The sequence below is a fragment of the Hemicordylus capensis genome, chromosome 11 (assembly GCF_027244095.1).
Source record: "Hemicordylus capensis ecotype Gifberg chromosome 11, rHemCap1.1.pri, whole genome shotgun sequence".
NCBI lineage: Eukaryota > Metazoa > Chordata > Lepidosauria > Squamata > Cordylidae > Hemicordylus > Hemicordylus capensis.
In genome coordinates, this window is record NC_069667.1 from 1,792,250 (window position 1) to 1,811,502 (window position 19,253).

At 52.0% G+C, this 19,253-nt stretch overlaps 1 protein-coding gene across 2 annotated transcripts in view; it reads left to right on the forward strand.

The window, feature by feature from the left end:
* Positions 1-19,253, forward strand: part of AR (androgen receptor) — a 157,144-nt gene that overhangs the window by 62,826 nt on the left and 75,065 nt on the right. For both annotated transcript variants that reach the window (XM_053273665.1, XM_053273666.1), the window contains exon 2: positions 7,845-7,996. In XM_053273665.1, the coding sequence (XP_053129640.1) occupies positions 7,845-7,996 (152 nt within the window). The remainder of the gene's footprint in view (positions 1-7,844; positions 7,997-19,253) is intronic.

Below are 19,253 nucleotides of genomic sequence, written 5' to 3' on the forward strand. Positions count from 1 at the left end.
ATTCAGGCCCTGACTGTGCCACAGATTCATTGTGTGGAGCTGGGTAATCACTGCCTCCCCGCCACCCGCCCCTGAGCTTCAGTTCGTCATTTGTTGGAAATGAAATCCAGAGCTTTTGGGAGGATGAATGCAATAAAGCAGAGGCTGGCAAGAAGCCAGCCAAGGACAGAGAACAGGGACGAGAAGCCAAGTCATTTCCCTCTTACTCACTGGCTGCAGCCTGCATGTTCTGAGCTCGCTGGCTTTCCTGGGATGAGGAGGGAGGCATCAGGACGTTCTAGAGGCAAAGCAGAGATTCTCTCCTGAAGGTAGTGGCGGGATTTGGGCTGGTGGGCAAAAGGGCTGCTTCTGGCCACTGAAAGAAAAGGGGCCGGCCGACTATGAAGCATCTGCTTCAGGCCACGGATTCCGGGGTGGGGGTGGGGGGTCTTGCTTTCCTGCCATCAGTGTGAACCTCTCAGTGCTGCTCGTTTGGAAAAACATACCCCATTGCAGCAGAGGGAGGTATTCTTGTGAGGTGTGAAAAGGTCCTCAGGTTGGCATTGACTCAAGAAGGTACATGTGGGTGAGGTGTGGGGAGAGCCAGCCATCATGCATGGGGCAGGTATGGATCCATTGTTGCCTGCAGCCACCATGTCAATTTTGCAAATATGAAGTGCCACATAACCAGCAGGCATCCTAGTGGGATCTCACCACAGGCACACAAGCAGACCTGTCCCTGCATATGTTTGATTCACACTGTCATGATCAGAGCAGTGTGTGTGTGTGTGTGTGTGTGTGTGTGTGTGTGTGTGTGTGTGTGACATGGAGCAGTTCCTGGCTCCATCAGTTGTGCTGTTCTTACATCCAGGAGTCGTGTCTGGTGGTAAAACTTGGAATCTCAGCCAGGCTAGAAATGTTTATCTAGGGCTAAAAAAAACCCTCCATAGCATGAGCAGCTCTTGTTCTTGCCAGCACAGTCCATTAATTTTCCAGAGAGAAAGGAGATGAAGGACGGATGGTCCAAGCCCTGCTAGTGGCTCAGTCTGCGAAGGAAGAGTCACCCCAGCTGGGCTGCTGTTCTTGGATAAGCTCACTGCATAGGCTGGACTCTCCAAAGGTTGGTCCTCAGGTGCTGCTGGATACCTGCCATCATGTATCAAGAAACCAATTCAAGGAACCGTGCTATAGCTTCAGGGCAAGGCTTCCTTGGGGACGTCTCTGCTTAGACACCGACTTCGCAGGGACATTTTCAAAAATGGGGAGCACATTTCAGGGCTCTTCCCAAAGAGAGACACTTGGAGAATTTTTGAGAGAAACCAGAGATGTTTCTATAAGACAAGCGAGATTTCAGCAGGGAAATTTCAATGTTGGTGGGGGGGGGGTCTTACACATCCCTTAGTCGCAGAGCTGCACATTAATGGCCCAGCCACTGAAAGTGGTGTCTTCAGGTGGGTTCTCCTTGTCTTAGCATCTCTCCCCACCTGCTCTCTCTCTCCTTCACTCTCTGCTCAGTGAGTGGGTGCTGGAGAGGCAGGGAGGTGTTCAGCAGGGCGCTTTCCAGAAAAACCCTACAACAGCATCACTACAGATCTGCTAAGTGTGCTTCTGTACTTCCTGTGTTGTGACACCACAGTCCCTGTGCTTGCAGCAATGGGCCGTTCACATTTCCAATGCCTTCTTTCAGATTTTATCTTTGCATTATAGTGCTACAACATTGCATGTGCGTGGCAAAAAAAAGTAGCTGTATTTTCCCGTTGTAGGAGTTTCAGATTCTGGAGATAGTTTTCAATATGATCCTGCCAAGCCGAAGCATTTTACTGCTGTTGTAGCGTGTAGCAAGGGCACTTTCCAGACTAGCTGCTGGCACAACAGAAAATTCTTTCATTCGTGCAAGTCACATTTGGGGCATAAACAGCAGGGGGAGCAGTCTCGCAGCAACTAACAACCCCCCAAACCAGCAACTTTTCCACACCGGTTATACAACGTCCTAGCTCTATATCGCTGTGATTAAATTTGCTACAAGGCATTGGCAATGTGAACGGTCCCCTGCTGTCTGCGTAGGGACTGCAGTGTTATAATGCAGGAAGTGTGGGAGCAGGCTTCCAAGATCCGCCCTGACCATGTTGCGGGGTCTAGTCTGGAAAGTGCCCGGCTGAATTCACCCATAGTGACTTTCCATTGATAGATAGCAACATCGCTCTACAAAGATAACAGAGTGTTAAGCCCCTTCAGCCTCCCTCCTCAGCTGCTTTCTTCTTGACACACCCCCAGGTTGTGCATGTTTTGTTTTTGTCTTTTTGTCTTTCCTTGCAAAGGTAAGTAGATATCTAACACTTTGTAAAGTCTGCCTGCCTTTTTGGGGGACATGCCCTCGGCAGCTTGGATCTTCAGCTCAAAACAGGGCTCGCGCTTGTGTGGATGGTGCAGAAGGTAATCCTGGATCACTGCTTTGCAGATCAGTCGATTCTCTGAGGAAGCTGGGGGCAGGGGTGGAAAGAAAGGCATTTATTTTTGAAGCAATTAAACTAGAGACAATTTCCCCTGCCCCATTTCTAAGGATAATACCATTGACATAACTGTCAATATTCCTTAACTGATGGTTGTGAAGCTGTGGAAATCTCTTTCCCCACTTCTAGGTAGGGGTAAAGTGTGCTGTCAAGTTGATTTCAGCTCCTGGCACCCACAGAGCCCTGTGGTTGTCTTTGGCAGAATACAGGAGGGCCTTTATCCTTGCTCCCAGAATTAGGCAACTCTAATATTGTTTTAGAAACGAAATTAATCCAGGTCTGCTTCCGTTTGCTCCTTGTTGACTTTGAAAGGAAAGGGTTCTTTCTTTCCCCAGTCTTGAGCAAAAGAGCTATCCCACACACCTGCCTCTGCTCTTAGCGAATGAAGCCCTTCCTGCAAGATGGAGCCAACTCTGTTATGGAGCAGAAGCACGATGCCTCCGAATACCAGTTGCAGGGGAGCAACAGCAGCAGGAGGGAGGGCAGGCCCTCTGCTCTTGCCTGTGGGCTTCCCAGAGATAATCTGGTGGGCCACTGTGAGAAACAGGATGCTGGACTAGATGGGCCTCCTTGGGCCTGATCCAGCAGGGCTGTTTTTATGAAGTGCAGAACTACCCAGTCTCCGCTGCCAGCAAGCCGTGGCCTTGCTCTCATCATAGTCAGAGCTGTGTCTGCAGAGGCAAGCGCTGAGCTTGGGTGCTTTCCAGATGAAACCCCTCAACAGTGTCACTACGGATCTGCAAAATGTGCTTCTGTCCTTTCTGTGTTGTGAAACCACAGTCCCTGCGCTGACAGCAAGGTGCCGATCACATTTCCAACGCCGGTCTTCGGGTTTTATTAGTGCTACAGTATTGCAAGTCCGTTGCAGAAAAAGAGCTGTATTTTCCTGTTATAGGCATTTGAGATTCTGGGGGTCGTTTTCAACACGATCCTGCCAAGCGGAAGCATTTTACCCCTGTTGTAGCGTGTAATCTGGCAAGCGCCCTGGGGAAGCTTCTCCTCAAGCCTCAGAGCTCTGGTGAACTTCTGCATCTGGAACGTCCAGGCTGCTGGTTTCAGTGCTTGTACCGGCAAAGGACGCAAGCGTGGCGGCTATGAAGTGCTTGCCTGCCTGGCCCACCCCCATTCCCCCTCTGCCCCCACCGACATCGCAATCCTGGGATTGTAAAAGCAGGAAAAGGGCACTGCTGGGAGAATGTGTCAGGGGAAACAGAGACCCAGCCAAAGACACTCAGGAGCATGATCCTACATGTGCAGACGTGGGCGAGTATGTCATTTGGAACTGTAACGCCAGCTCTGTGGACTCCTCCCAAGTGGTGTTTCTGATGTTTTGTCGCTTTCGGCAGTTCAGTAATAATTAAGATTCGGATTTCCTTCTACGTGCCCCATAAAACCACGGCCTCCGCTACTGTGCCGATGGGGAAGGGGAATTACTGGGCGAGTGGAGAGTGTGCCTAGTCAACTTCCACCAAACATGCAGATGAGGCTTAATTTGAGCTCTTGCTCAGCTGGGCTCTGCTCCAGAAGCCAGTTGCCCTGGCAGGGACCAGCCTTGGGGATAGGGAAGCGAGGGCCTCTTGGGAAACGTGCGGGCGCTTTTTCCTCAGCCCCGAGTAAGCCTTTTGACCTTTCGCCTTTTCAAAGCTTCTTCTCCACTTCTGGCCCCTCCCTGCCTCGCACAACCATCTCCCCCCCAGCAGATCACGGAGAGATCTTTGCCTGCAGTTGTGAGCATGCAGCCTCGCTGTGGTGGGCACTCATCCAAAGCCCTTTGCTGCAAGCGGTGGGAGAGGCAGTGATCCCCAAAGAGAGCTCTTTGGGGACTGGGCTGGCCCACTCTGCTGTTAATTAACACTGAATAGAGGGCAATCAACTGATTGAAGGATGACTTTGTGTATTGATTGATTCTGGGCTCTTCATAATGGCGAACAGTTCCAACACAGCTGGGTTTTTCAGCAATGGGAAATGTTTGTATGTAGGGAGATTCCAAGCAAAATGGGCATTTCTTCCCACTTGCTTCTCAGAGGTAGTTCCCGTCCGAGACATCCAAGCATGCAGAAGTCTATGGCAGGGGTGCTGCGACTGCATGTCCAGCCCCATGCGAGTTAATTGACCTGCCAAATAAAACCTAAAGTGAATATTCAGCCTAGCAAATGGAGGTTGTTGGGGAAGCAGAGTTCAGTGTCCTTTGACTGCGGGGTAAGTAAGAAATGCACCCGGCTAAGTGCAACACCTTCTGCTTTCATCTCAAGATAATACGGCACCAGCGTCTGTAGGCTTGAAGCATGCTGGAGGAGGAGGAGGGGAGCCTGGGGACCTTGAGTGAGCCTGGGGACCCAGAGTACTGTCCTGGGCTGTATTTGGCAGAGCGTGATGTGAACATCAGGCATCGCTCCTGCTGCTTCTGTGCTTGGAAGCCTTTCCTCCGGAGCAGACAATCTGTGGCTCTTGTAGGAGACACAGACACGGTTGTTTTTCTCAGCTAGCGCATCCAGCGAGCAAAACTACAGCATTATTGTGGCTCACTCAGTAATATAAGGTCTCTTTGAAATAATGAAACTGGGTAAAAGCAGGAGGAGAGCGAGAGCTGCCGTTTGCCTGATTCCCTTGTTCCATTGCAGGCAGCTTTAAAAGCCTTCTCAGCCCATCATCCTTGTCGTCCTGGTCTCTTCAAAGAGGGAAATGTGTCAGGCAAGTTGACGGGCATCACGCAACTGGTGGGTGAATGCTGAAACAAGCCCTTGACTCCAGACAGGGGTGGGGCCCTGTGGAAGTGGCATTAGCCTTCCTAATTGGCCAATTAGGTCGCTCAGACTGGCCCGCTTAGTTTTGCTCCACACCCTGGGCTTAATCCTAGCAGGCTTGTGTGGATTCTGTTCAGAAGAGTATTTGTAAGATTAAGGAATTACAGTCCCGCCCGAAGGCAGCTTCTGATCTTTAGCTTACAGGGAAATGTGATAGGGCTCAGGGCTTGGCACTGGAAATCCGCTATTCAGTTGGTGCTGCAGAGATCCTGCCTCAAAGGCCATGAAGCAGGGCGGTTTTGAACCTCCCCAAATGAGCTGAAAGCAGATAGAACTTTTTCAGAGCCGTGGAGGTGGTTGGATGGAACTGTTACCAGGCACTTATTCTGAAGTGGAATCTGAACCCAAATACTCCTCCGAGGACACTATTTCAGTGCACCAGAACTGAAACCAACCCTAAAATGTCTTGGACGCTTTCCAGTTTGCAAGCCTCACACCACAAAAATTGGTGTAAACTGCAACATTTTATGGTGCCGAATTCAAACCGCATTAGAGATCTTGTAAAAGGACAAGCCTCTTACAACAGGCAAATACAGCTTTTTTTTTTGCAACACAGATGCGACGTTATAGGGCTGTGACGCAGTGGGTGGATACCTCTCAGCTAATATCTGTGACATCACCGACACACATAACTCCCCCCCCTTCACAAAGTCCCCTTTGAAACTGTTTTAACATTACACAATTGCCTAAGTGAAATTGTAAATGTTTTGAAAACTGAATGAAATTTAAATTAAGAAAAATACTTGTCATTTTTCTTTTTGTTAAGACACCATGCGCATTTATGTATATGTATGTTGCTTAAATTTTTTATTTAAAAAGTGTGCAGTCTACCTTGTGCATCAGAGATGGGACAAGATGGGGGCGTGTTGGCACAGTTCCTTAGCCAGGAGAAATAACTGAGCCAGATCCCAGCGATGTGTAGGGGACACCAAAACCCCTTTAGCTCTTGGGTTGCCAGACAAGCTGCTGAGCTATGGCAAACTGAGCTGCCCAAAGATGATAGATAACAGACTTAACCCAACTCAGGTACCAGCTCAGGGCACAGGCAGTCAAGCACCAAGTTCTCTGGTCGAGACCCTTGGGCTAATACGTGCTGCACGAGTTAATCCCTGGTTAAGGAACCGAGCTTCTGTGATCAGGGGTGTAACTATAATAGGGCAAGGGGAGACAGTTGTCTGGGCGCCCACTGCCTTGGGGCGCCACCCAGAGGCAAGTCACATAACTGATTCCCCCAGCCATTCATCCGCCCGGGCTTCCTTCAGTTGTATTCATCCCCCTTGTCTAATCTTGTGGTATTGTCTGTTGCACAAAATCTATGTCCAAAACGTTTAAGCTGGCCGGCTGCTTTTCATTCCTCAATACTCCCCCAGTCCTCCCCTACAGCAGTGTGATTATTGGCAGATGCACATTATTGGCTTCCTGGGCAGGTATACAAGGGGATCCGGACAGGCTTCAGTGCCTTCCCACATGGACCTGCATCTTCCAAAATAAATGTGTTTCTTGGTTCCAAGGCAATTGAGTTATGTAGTGATGGGCTCTCACTCTAGATCTTCTGGAAAATCACTCTTGGAAATAGGGAGCTGGACTGTGCAGCCATCGAGACAGGGCATATGATTGTGCTTTGAGGAAACCTGCGTTTCTCATTTCCAAGGGTTTCCAGTGAAAAGCAGCGCCAAATTTGTTATCCAGGACCCGCAGCTGTGGGGCTGATTTTGCCAGAGAACTGAAGAGCAGGCCTGGAGAACTGCTAGCCACTGGTGATCCATTCAGAGCAGGAGTCCATTCAGGAATCTGCCCTTGAACATCTGGCCCTGCAGCTCACTGGCCATGGCAAGCAGGAGGTTTTTGAGCTACCAAGGCCAGATGGGTCTTGAGTGTAGATTACGTGTCTGGTGTCGGTGGACTGAAGTTTAACTCCTGTGACTCCAGCAAGCTGAATTCCCTCAATAAGCAATATTCCCACCCCTGCAATATTACTGCATTCACAGTCTTTAAGATTTTTAATGCTGCTGGGTTGTTACAAACCTGGTTATCTTGATCAAACAACAGAATGCACTTGGCAGTATGTTGCATGCAACTTTTTAAAAAAACACCTCAAAATGGTGCTTGTTGTATGTTGCATCTCATGCAAAGGAGTTCCCCCTTTCCCCCTCCCACTGGCCAGGTTCCAGGTTTTCAAAAGCTGCTTGACAGGCAGACACTGGAGAGGTGATATGCATCGTCATGATGCTAATATGCATCACGAGACGGGAGCTGCAGCTTTATTATATTTTGCAAGCACCCTTTTAGAAAGGTGGTTCTGGCACTTGTAGATGACCCAAAGCGAATGGGGGATTCACAAGTGCAGTCTTTTCTCATGCCAGTTGCAGCCACCCTTGACAGATCAGTAATGGTGACTGTCCATCCAATAGCAATTAGCACAGATATGTGTCCCAAGGTCGCCCTCCTTCAGGTGTCATGTTCTCTCTCACCTGGTGTGGGCCCTCGGCCATTAGTCGTTCTGCCCGCACCCCACCTGCTGATGGTTTGCCTCTCTCTTTTGCACCCACAGATTGGAGTCTGCCAGGGACCATGTTCTGCCCATTGACTATTACTTCCCACCCCAGAAGACCTGCCTGATCTGCGGGGATGAAGCTTCTGGATGCCACTACGGAGCTCTCACCTGCGGGAGCTGCAAGGTCTTTTTCAAAAGAGCAGCTGAAGGTAATTCACAGAAGTGCGCATAGAAGCAGAGCCTTCCCAGTGTGTCTTCCTGGCTGGGATTTGCTTTTTCTCCTGCCTCAATGAGGCATCATCAGGGTTTGAATCTGGGTGGCTCCTGACCCTCGGTGCAGGAGAGCATACAGACATCGGAAGCTGCCTTCTACCGCGTCAGACCTTTGGTCCACCTAGCTCAGTACTGTCCACACTGACTGGCAGCGGTTTGCCAGAGTTTCAGGTTCAGGAGTCTTTCCCAGCCCTACCTGGAGATGCTGCCAGGGATTGAACCTGGGACCTTCTGCATGCAAAGCCGATGCTCCATCCCCTAAGGGGGAGATCTTGCAGCCCTCACATGTAATCTCTCATCCAAACCAAGGCAGAGCCGCTTAGCATAGGGAAGAGTTTGTGCTCGCTGCTACAAGACTGGCTCTCCTCCCCAGTCTGTGTTTGATATACAAAATACCTGCCCTAGGAGGCTTTAACGTTGCTGTTTTTGGACTGGTGGCCATGTCCGTCTGTATTGCAGCAAAACCAACCAACAATCTTATTGTTCACTTGCCTGATTTGCTCAGGAAAGTGAGTCTCCACCATGGGGAGGGAGAGAGGGAGAGGGAGAGGGAGAGGGAGAGGGAGGGAGAGAGAGAGAGAGAGAGAGAACCTTTCCCTGCAAAATGCTTGGGTTCATCAGCCTTTGGGTTCACCCGCAGCCCAGTCAAATACCTGCTTGGGGCCCTGTTGAAGAAGAGGAGAAATTAGTAAAGGATGAGAACTAGCAGGAAGTCTGCGATTCGCCTGCCCTCCTTCTCCCCTGCTGCCCATCAGACTCAAGGGGCTGGTTGCTCTCCTGGAAAGGTCTGAGCATCTCCCCAGCACCGGGATGCAGCATCCGCCTCCCCATGGCTCTTCCCAAGCCCCAAAGATGGGTTGCCTCCGAGGCAGTTCTTTCCCGTGCCGTGATTGGCTGTTGGATCCCTGGCAAAGTGTAGTTCTTAATTATGTGTAGAAATTACAGGGAAATAGGAAATTCCATTAGGCCAAATGGAGAGGGAAGGCCACCATAGGCTTTCAATGCGCAGAGCAAGGGAAAGGGGCCAGTACTTCAGAGCCCATCCACTTGGCCATCTATAAGCCGTGCCATAAATCAAAAGAGCCCAGCTAAGGCACCGTAGCAATGCCAGTCGTAAATCTCCTGTTAACACGGACGCCTGCTAAATGCGCTGGCTGCTGGCAGTAATAAGTCACTGCCATGTTTTATGATGTCATTTAGGTAAGAGACGCTTCTTGGTCCGCCGACCAAAGCTCTTGCATTGGGGGCATAGCCTCTGCATATTTCCCTCTCCGTCCTCATGGCGGGTCTCTGCACTCTTGGTTTTTCGAGGGACACCATATGGGGCACTGCCTACTCCAGAGCAGGGGCTCCCGTCCCAGCCTTAGGTCTCTCGACTTCGTAGGACTACAGCTCCCATCATCCCCAGCCACCCTGGCCTTCAGCTGCTGTCAACCAGGACCTCTCAGTTCTTCTGACCTCTGCCCATGAAGTGGGCAGGGGAATTGCATGCTCCCGAATTTAGGGGACATCACACAAAGCACTTTAGGAGCACGAATTGTCCCCTTTGCTAAGTGAGCTTGGTTTGCACTGGATAGGGGTGGGGTCCTAGCTCAGGGGAAGAGCATCTGCATGCCGAAGGTCTCAGCTTTATGCCCTGGCTGGTAGCATCTCCAGGTAGGGCTGGGGAAAGTTCCTCTGCTTGAAACCTTGGAGATCGGCTGCCCGTCAGTGTAGACAATGCTGAGCTGGATGGACCAATGGTTTGACTTGGCAGAAGGCAGCTTCCTCTACTTGACCCAGTCCAGTGTTTCCTGCTTGGAAAGCGGCCAGTTCCCTCAGGCTCTTCCTCCAGCTTCCTGCCACGTGGCAGTGGTTTGGAGTGTAGGCACAAGGCTTGCTGGGAACAAGAGGCCACACAAGATCAGTTTAGTGTGGCCGCTGCTTTCTTTGCTTGGCGTCCATGGATGAAAGCCGAGCTCACCCACGCGACTCCTGAAGCCCTTGCCAGTCTCCTCTTCGCCTCCCATTGCAAGCGATAACTGACTCACGTTGCTGCTGCCAGCCCCTCTGTTTGCAGAGCTGCCATCCAATTTGCACAACTGGATTTACTTGTCAGACTCCAAAGTGGAAAAGTAGCAGGGATTCATAATTGGGTTTTGAGGTCCTCCAGCAAAGATGTGGTGCTGCTGCCCAGGGGGTGCCAGAAGCGAAAGAACAGGGGGCAGTTGAGGGTCAGACAGAAGGGCCTGGAGTCGATCTATGCAAGGGGAGCAAGAGCGGAGTGGGGCCCTCTAGCCGCGGATATCTGGCCAATCGTTTCTCTAATTTACTGCAGGTCAGCTGTCTTGGGAACAGTGCAGGTTTGCACAGCATTTTTTAAAAATATACTCCCACCTCACCACCCACCGAGTCATAGGAACCTAGGCAGCTGCCATATACTGAGTCAGACCCTTGGCCCATCTAGCTCAGTATTGTCTACACAGACTGGCAGCGGCTTCTCCAAGGTTGCAGGCAGGAGTCTCTCTCAGCCCTATCTCGGAGATGCTGCCAGGGAGGGAACCTGGAACCTAGTTGCTCTTCCCAGAGTGGCTCCATCTTCCAAGGGGAAGATCTTCCAGTGCTCACACTTCTAGTCTCCCATCCATATGCAACCAGGGTGGACCCTGCTTAGCTAAGGGGGCAAGGCATGCTGGCGACCACCAGACCAGCTCTTCGACCTGTTGATTCCTTTCCTCATTTGTGAATTGTACAACTCTGGGGTGGTAGCGGCTTGTCCTTTGATGCCAAAGAGCCCCTGGTGGTGCAGTGGTAAAACTGCCGCCCTGTAACCAGAAGGTTACAAGTTCGATCCTGACCAGGGGCTCAAGGTTGACTCAGCCTTCCATCCTTCCGAGGTCAGTAAAATGAGTACCCAGAATGTTGGGGGCAATATGCTAAATCATTGTAAACAGCTTAGAGAGCTCCAGCTATAGAGCGGTATATAAATGTAAGTGCTATTGATATTGCTTTTGCTAAAGGAGGCGCAGCTGCCTCTGCTTCCCAGCAGCAGCAGCTCAGGCTGCTGCTCTCTCTCCCTCCCACATTACCTGCAGGCTGGCCAACTGCACAGCTCTACCTGCTGAATGGCCAGCCTGCAGGCAGCGCGACTCCCTTGCAGGGCCGGAGAGAGAGGAGCCACCCAAGTGGCTTCTGGGAAGCCGAGGCAGGGGCATCTCCTCTGGTGCCCCCCTGAATGCTGGGACGAGCCGCTGTCGCTCGGGGGGGTCTTGGCGCAGATGCCCAAATGGTGGCTGCCCATCTGTTTGGCAAGCATGTCGGCTTTGCTTGCACCTGGATTTTCTTCTTCCTTGGAAAAAGCATCGGAGCAAGAGTCTCGAGGAAGCTTCCCCCACAAGGCGTTTGGAGCCCTTTCACTCCCATCTCCTCCAGAATGGAGGCGGTGTGTTCACATATCGGCCGGATTTACTCTGAAGTCCCTGTGAGTTATCGGAGAGCAGTTCACACACAGTTCAGGTTTTTCACAATGCATTAGTGTAGCCTGATTTATATCCGGGGTTTAAAAAATCCACGAATTTCTTGGGGGTTTGGGGACAACTTTGAGTTCGCAGTAAAGCCTCCCAGTAAACCCACAGAATCGCCTGCTGTGTGTAGAAGTCCCAGACAGCAGAGAAGGTGGCTGAGAGCCGAAAGCTCTGCTTGGCCGACTATTTTCAGCACCCAGGGGTGGTGTCTCTATATTTAGTGGGTGAGGATATGAATTTAAGCTTCCTGGATGCTGCTGTGGCTTCTCCTCCTGATCTGTTCTGTTTCTGCAAGGCTTCAGGAATTATCCTGTGGTCCCTGTGGAATCTCTGCTGCCGGCTCCACTAGGAAGGCCTGCCCTGAATTCTGACACCTGATGGCTAAAAGACACTACTCGTGTCAGCTAAAAGGATCTGCAGCTCACTAGGCCTTTATTTTACCTGGGTAAACTGAGCTGCTTGCAGGGGAGAGCCTTTATAGGAGGGAAGCCGGGACGGTCCTTGCCCTCATGTAGGGTGCAGAGAGATGTGACAGACAGCCCAATCCTAGGTGTGCCAACTGAGAAGTAAATCCCATGGAGTTCAATCCCCTGGGACTAAACCCTGTGGAATCCCTCCAAAAACCATCCAAGAGCTCCCCTGGTGTGGCTCTGCAGTGTGTGCTCTGTCATAGGGACATAGGAAGCTGCCATATCCTGAGTCAAACCGTAAGTCTATCTAGCTCAGTATTGTCCTCACAGACTGGCAGCGGCTTCTCCAAGGTTGCAGGCAGGAATCTCTCTCAGCCCTATCTTGGAGTTGCTGCCAGGGAGGGAAGTTGGAACCTGGATGCTCTTCCCAGAGCAGCTCCATCCCCAAAGGGGAATATCTTCCAGTGCTGCTCACACTTCTAGTCTCCCATCCAGATGCAACCAGGACAGACCCTGCTTTGCTAAGGGGACCAGTCATGCTTGCTACCATAAGACCAGCTCTCCTTGAATCGATAATCTGCACGGATTCAGGGCGCCCAGAAGATTCCACCTGACCCTTTTAGTTTTCTGTTTCTGCTATCGTGCAAAGTCCTCCTTAGTTTAGAATACTTTTGAAGGCTCACGTTTGCTCTGGCACCTTAGTTGCTGGTTTTGCACATTTTTGTTGCAATGTCGTTCCCCCCCCCAAAAAAACCGCACGCCATGTTGGGTTTTTAAAATCTCTTTATTGATCGAGTGTCACTTGAAGTGCCTCATTGGCAGAAACAGCATCTTACCTGCACCATCAAATAAACCGCAGCCATAAAAACCATTTTAGATCACACCGCAGCATGGAATCCACAGTCGATACCAAGCCACTGAGCAGATCAGCACAGGTTTTATGTCTGGATTGTCTCTGTGTATACTTAGAAATAAGTCCCACTGGTTTCTGTGGAGCTTTCTGCCAGGGAAGTGTGTCGGTTTTATCCATCACTAAATCCCAGTTTAAACAAATGGTCTTTGCCAGTCTTCCTGTATCTCAGCAAGGAGGTCTAATATTGCTTATGGCAGAGCCATGGGGCTACTGCAGAAAAGACCCTGCGCCTTCCAGCAGTAGGCCTCACCTCCTTATGCAGTCAGGCTGTGGGCAGAGTATTACCTGCATGTCTTAACTGATCTGCTTTGAGGTGGAGTTGTACAAGGAACTCCCCAACATAGTGTCATGGTTAGAGTGTTGGACTAGGACCAAGGGGAGCTGAGTTCAAATCCTTCTTCAGCCATGCAATTCACTGGGTGACTCTGGGCCAGTCACATATGTCTCAGCCCAATGCACCTCATAGGGTTATTGTGAGAATAAACAGAACCATTTACACACCTCTGGGCTCCTTGGAAGAAGAGCAGGTTAAATGTAAAATAGATATGGAACTGTTATAAAAGACACCTCTGTGTTCTTCTTAGGGATGGGATGTTCTTAGTAGCACATCCAAGTAGCTATTAGATTGAGGGAGGATTGCTGGTCTTGTGGCAGCAAGCAGGAATTGCCCCCTTGCTAAGTAGGGTCTGCCCTGGTTTGCCTTTGAATGGGAGACTACATGTGTGAGCACTGCAAGGTATTCCCCTGAGGGGGTGGGGCTGCTCTGGGAAGAGCATCTGCATGCAGAAGGTTCCAAATTCCTTGCCTGGCATCTCCAGATAGGGCTGAGAGAGAGGTCCTGCCTACAGCCTTGGAGAAGCCACTGCCGGTCTGTGTTGATCATTCTGAGCTAGATGGACCAATGGTCTGGCTCAGGATATGGCAGCTCCCTATGTTCCTAGATTTTATATTTTCAAAAAGCAGAGGAGCCCTTGCTGTTTCTCCCAGTAGCCCTCAGCACAACCTAAAGTCTGCTTTGCACCCACTCTGTTCTAACCTAATTAACACTAACTTTTCCTGCCCTCTGCCTTAAGACTGTTACAAATTTGCCAGCGTTAGGGTTTCGGTATAATGCTTGGGGTTGTTCTTCTCTGCCCCTGCTCCGTCTTGTTCTCCAGCCAGCCAGCAGAGAACCTCTGGAGACCTCCACTGCTTGCCCCCAACTCTAGCATTCTCATTCACCCTAATAAAGGGGTTGCTCTCCTTTGACTCTTGGTCTGTCCTTCAGTAGCAATCTTTGTGCTAGGGTTCCAGTGCTGCGGCTGGATTTCCGACCATGCCCCCTGCAAGCTCTTGCTTTGGTCCCTGTGCCTTTCGTGGCACAGCTGATCTGCACCGCACTCTGGGGTGGGGTGGGGCCCTTCCGGCCAACTTGCCTGGCACCTTTGGGGTCTCCAGTGCCCACCCCCGCTCCTCTGACCAGCTCCCTGCTGACCTTCAGAAAGTGAGTATCGAACTTTCTGTTGAGGAGGTCCGTTCTGCTCCTGTGTGTTGAGTCGGTTGATGGATCTGTGTGAGCAGCTTTTCTTGTTTTCAGCTGAACTTCTTTAATACTGTGACTTTATTGTGAAATCCGGAAATAGTCCGCTGCTTGGGAAGCTCTTTTGGGCTCCTAAAGCAGGATGAGCATTCGAGAGGCTGGTAGGTTAAATATTGGAGCTGCAGAGGCCAGTGCCGGCTTCTTTCCCAGCTGCCTGGAACGGAGTCTGGGCTGAGCCAGCCACAGGATCACGGTTGCGCTGGAGCCGTACAAGCCTCTGCTGGAGCAAAAGCCGTCCTGCAGGTTGGTGACGGCCCAAGTAGACAGAGGAGAAACAGCCGCGCAGGTTAGGCCAGGTCCGGTGCCTGCCAGCTGGTCCAGGGCCAGTGTGGGCCATTTCTCTCTCCTCTCCCTCTTGGAGCGCCTCCTGTATCTCACTGGCCCACTCTGCCTACTCCCTGCTGCCTTGCTAAGGAGCCGTGGAGGGAGGGACTAGAGGGGAGGAGGAGGAGGGAGCTGCAGGCCCCTCTGGGCACAGGACCTGACCTGAGCTTGGATGCAGCTAAGGTGTGGTTGCTTGCTGTATGATCAGGCTCTTGTGCCTCCTGCAATGAATCCTGCCAGAATGCCTATTTAAAAGCAATTTATTAACGAGGGAGAGAGTAATTGCGGTTCTGCCTTCTCATGGACATCACCCTTTGGGGGCATCGGACAGGGATCGTACTCTGGAGATGCACCGTGAGCCGGGAATCCACAGCTCACTTGCAGTCGAAAATGTGTTAATAAGTGATTGCAGAAGTTCTGGCCACTGTCTCCAGCAGAGAGCCGCGCCAAGTGCCTGGGGAATGAAGTATGTGTGAGTTGCACCTTCACTGTTCACATTTCCTTTGAGGTGTGCAAAGGGGGAGCTCACACATTTCCCGGGGGGGGGCAATACTCCAGATGCAGATGCTAGGGAGGGGCAAGCTTGCCCCAACTCACTTCCCCGTCAGTTTTGGTTTCCCCGGCTGCAGATCCTCAGGGAAAGCTCGGCTGGATCTTTCCAAGCTTGAGAGAGAGAGCTCCGAAAGACCAGGCTTGCCTTCCTTCTCCCAGGCTTCCCAGTGCCACCAGTTCTTCTGGGCGTATTCATTGCCTCTGGGGAGCCTGAGTTCCTAGTGGCTCCCCCTGATTCAGTCCATTCAACAGAGAGGCGCTGGTGGCTCAGATTTCCCATGAGCCCGGGCAGCATGGTCTCCTCCGAATATGTTCCGAATTATCCAGGAGCAACCAGGGGCCTTACAGACGAAATCTAAGCATGCCTGCTGAAGCCCCCGCTCCCCACCCACCCACCCCCATGGGAAAACAGGAACCTTGTGGGTGGGGGGGGGAACATGTCTGCAGTTGAGGCTGTTTGCAAATGGACAAAGCACCAGGGCCCCCAAAGGCCCCCTCCCCCTTGTTCCCTGGGAGGGGAGACAGGATGGAAAGGGGCCGGTCCTGGTGGGGCTCTGCATCAAGCCGTCCTGGAGGACCGAGCTCTTGGGATGCTTCGTCCGGTCCCTTCAGCCGTGAGGGGAACTGCTCCACTGTGACAGAGGCCAGGGAAGCCGGCCAGTTCTGTCCAGCCTGGCACATTCTGCTGGAGGACTCCTTGGCAGGCATCAATCTCTCCCTCCTGTGCTCGCCAGGCCACTCGCCTTGAATGTATAGATGCTCCAAGGCACATCCAGGGCCAGGAGAAAGACAGATGGGCTCCACAGCTGGCGCCAGCCGCGTCTTCCGCCCTGCCACAGGTTTCCACGCGGGAAGCCGAGTGAGCTGGGCTGCCATTTGCATTGTTTCCTTCCCAGCCTGGAATCCCGTTTGCTGCCCAGTGCGGCATGGTGGGGGATTCAGGCAGGCTGCCCTGCTCGGCTCTCCCTCTTGCTGCCCCTCCTGGCTGGAGGAGCTGCCGACCATCCCAGAAGGCCTTTTCTCAGCATCTCACCCTTAAGTATCTATATTATTATTGATTTTGTTGTTGCTGCTGCTGCCAGGAATTGTGCCAAGCAAGCTTGGGTTTTGTGAGCAGAATACGTTGTGCCAGGCATGAATTTCCTTAGGCTGCCCTTTTCCCAAAACGGGGGTTTCAGAGCAGGACTGCTGGGTCGGAGGAAGGGGACACTAGTCCAGCCTCCTGCCTGCCTGCCGCAGTGGCCAGCCAGGGGCTTGCAGAGAGCTCACAAATGGGAGGTACCCGGGATTGGACCCGGTCCCTTCAAGCCCGATGTTCTCTGCCCTTAAGCAAAGGCCCTCCCTGGGTGTGGTATGGCCCCGAGCCAGCCCTGCACAAACCCACCAGGCTGGGCAGAGCCCACGAGCCACACGTGCTGGTCTGCCAGGTGCTCGACTCTCCCTCTTTTCCTGGTCAATGGCCGTAATAAAGATTGACTGGCTGACTGACCCTCCCTCTGTTTCTTCAGTCCCAGGGTGATGATCAGGCTCCAGTTCCCATATGCAACGGGGCGGCAACTGCAGAGACACTGGAGGGCTCCTAGAACTCTGTGAAGTTGGGAGAGCCCAAAAGGCCCTTTCCCTCCCACTGCGGCCCACCATACGCCACAGAGCAAACGTCCCAAGGTTACTGGGCAGCTCCAGGGCCCGGGTCTCCTGGCTGCCATCTCGCATCTTCAACTTGGTTTGGGATTCTTTGAGAAGGATGTTCCTGTCTTGTCCTGGTTTTTAGCATTGTGAGTCACGTTGGTTGGCCTCACTGATCATGGGCTGAGAAGTGGGGTATAAGGTTTGTGTGTGGGGGGGTGGGCTTAATGAGCCACGAGGTTGTGTCCCCCATTGCTGCTACCAGGGTCTGCCTCCTGGGAGAGCACACCCTCTTCCCCACCCAGCTGCCCTCAGTGTCATCTTGCCCGCCCCCCCACCATGCTTTTAACTTGGCTGGAACTGCACGCGCCGTAATTGCACAGCCCTCTCACTCACATGGCCCCGTGCCGTGTGCTCCGACAATCCTTCCGTGGAAGTCATCAGTCAACCAGTCCTCCATTTGCTCTCCATGCAGCTTTGCCAAAGGCTAACGAGTTGCCAGAGACTAAACTCTGGCCAGGTTGGTGCTTCTTGCCAACACAAACAGTTATTGGAAGCAAATTGTTTTCAGTCTGCCTCTCTCTCTCTTCTTGGGATTTCGATTCCCCTGCCTTCTCTTTGGTTGAGTTGTTGACTGCAGTGCCTGCAAGAAAGCTCTGGGCCTGCATACACACATGTCCTGGGCAGGGTTCCCCGGTGTTTACTCATGCAGATTCGAGAGGGACCAAGTGGCCTTTTTTGTCTTTTGGAGAAGCATTCGTGGCAAGGAGGACAAGCTGCAGGAACCAGGAGAGGATGAGAGCCAATAGTCTGCTTTGCTTGCTGTGCCGAGAGCCAGAGTGTAAAGCCCTGCTGCAGCCACGTTGTCACATGCTCAGAAGTTGACCAGACTTTGGGGCGTGTGTTTCTGCTTTCTGGATTTCAAACACACGTGAATTTTACTGAAACTGGTCTGTGGAGCCTTGTTGCTGAATTTGTGACTTGTTGCCCCAAGTCTTGTTGCTGAGTTTTAGGGCTGCACACCCTGCTTAGCCAAGGGGGCCATTAATGTTTGCTACCACAAGATCAGCTCTCTCCCCCCACCTTGGCTTGGCCTCAGAGGTGCAACTTACGGCAAACCCTGGACACTCACTGGTGCCGAGTGTGGGCTTTGCCAAACCGCCAGCAGCAATCCTTGTGATAGATAGACGCTGCACACACACACCGACCGACCAGGTGCCTTCTGCATCCTCCTCAGCACTGCTGACAGAGAGTGTGGATTGCCCCGGGGGGGGGGGTGTCTTCTGTTCCATGGCGCTCACTCGTCTCTCTCTGACTCTGACCATCCTCAGTCACACTCCTTGTCAGCTGCTGGATCAGTTGCTCAGCCTGGTGAAGTCTTTACAAGTCTTCCTGAACAAACCAGCAAATGACAGTCTATGGGTATTCCATCTGAAGAGCGGGGGAGGTTAATTCTTTTTCCGCTCACTTGACTTCAGCTCCTGTAAATTACAGCCCTTTCAGCAGAAATGGTGCCACCGTTTGTCCCTTTTTGTAGTGGTGCATGAAGCATTTTCCTGGGCGAATGCTTCCAGTCCTGCTCAGGCAGTGCTCTTTGCGCACATGCAGTGGTAGGGAGATGCCAGCCACTACGTGAGGCAGGCCTTCTCGAGCCAGATGTGGCTGGACTTCAGCTCCCCGTCCCACCATCCTCGGCCCCAGTGGCCAAAGGCCAACCACATCTGGGGGCCCAGGTTTGAGAACCCCTAAGGTCAGGCTTTGAGTGGGTAGCAGTTGCAGCTCCCTTTTGAGGCTGAATTATAAGTGTCCTCTTCTTTGAAGGAAAGAATGTGTTGCTCTTTGCTTGTGGCAGATCCCAGATTTTTCATACTTTGGCCAAAGCACGGTCCCGTCCCATCTGTGGAGGGCTGTGCAGAATCCTTACTTTGAAGAAGTGGGATTGCAGCACCAGGGCGTGATTTGTGAAGTGCACTGCGGCAGCCTCTGGATGACTGCAGAGAGAAAAGTCACTCTTTCCTAACCACACCGGAGGCTTCTCTCATTCTTGGGAGGACGCTTTAAGGGGCTGATTTGCAGTTCCAGAAGGTTCATGTTAGACCCAAAGGTCTGACTAAAGCAGTGTCCACCTTTCCACCATGGCCAGTCGGATGCCTCCAAAGGAAATCTCCAAACACGCCCCGCCCCATTGCGGCTCTCCAGATGCTGATATTCAGAGGTAGACTGCCTTTTCACCTGTAGGTTCTCTGTAGCCATCATGGCTAACAACCAGTGACAGCCAGGTTCCTG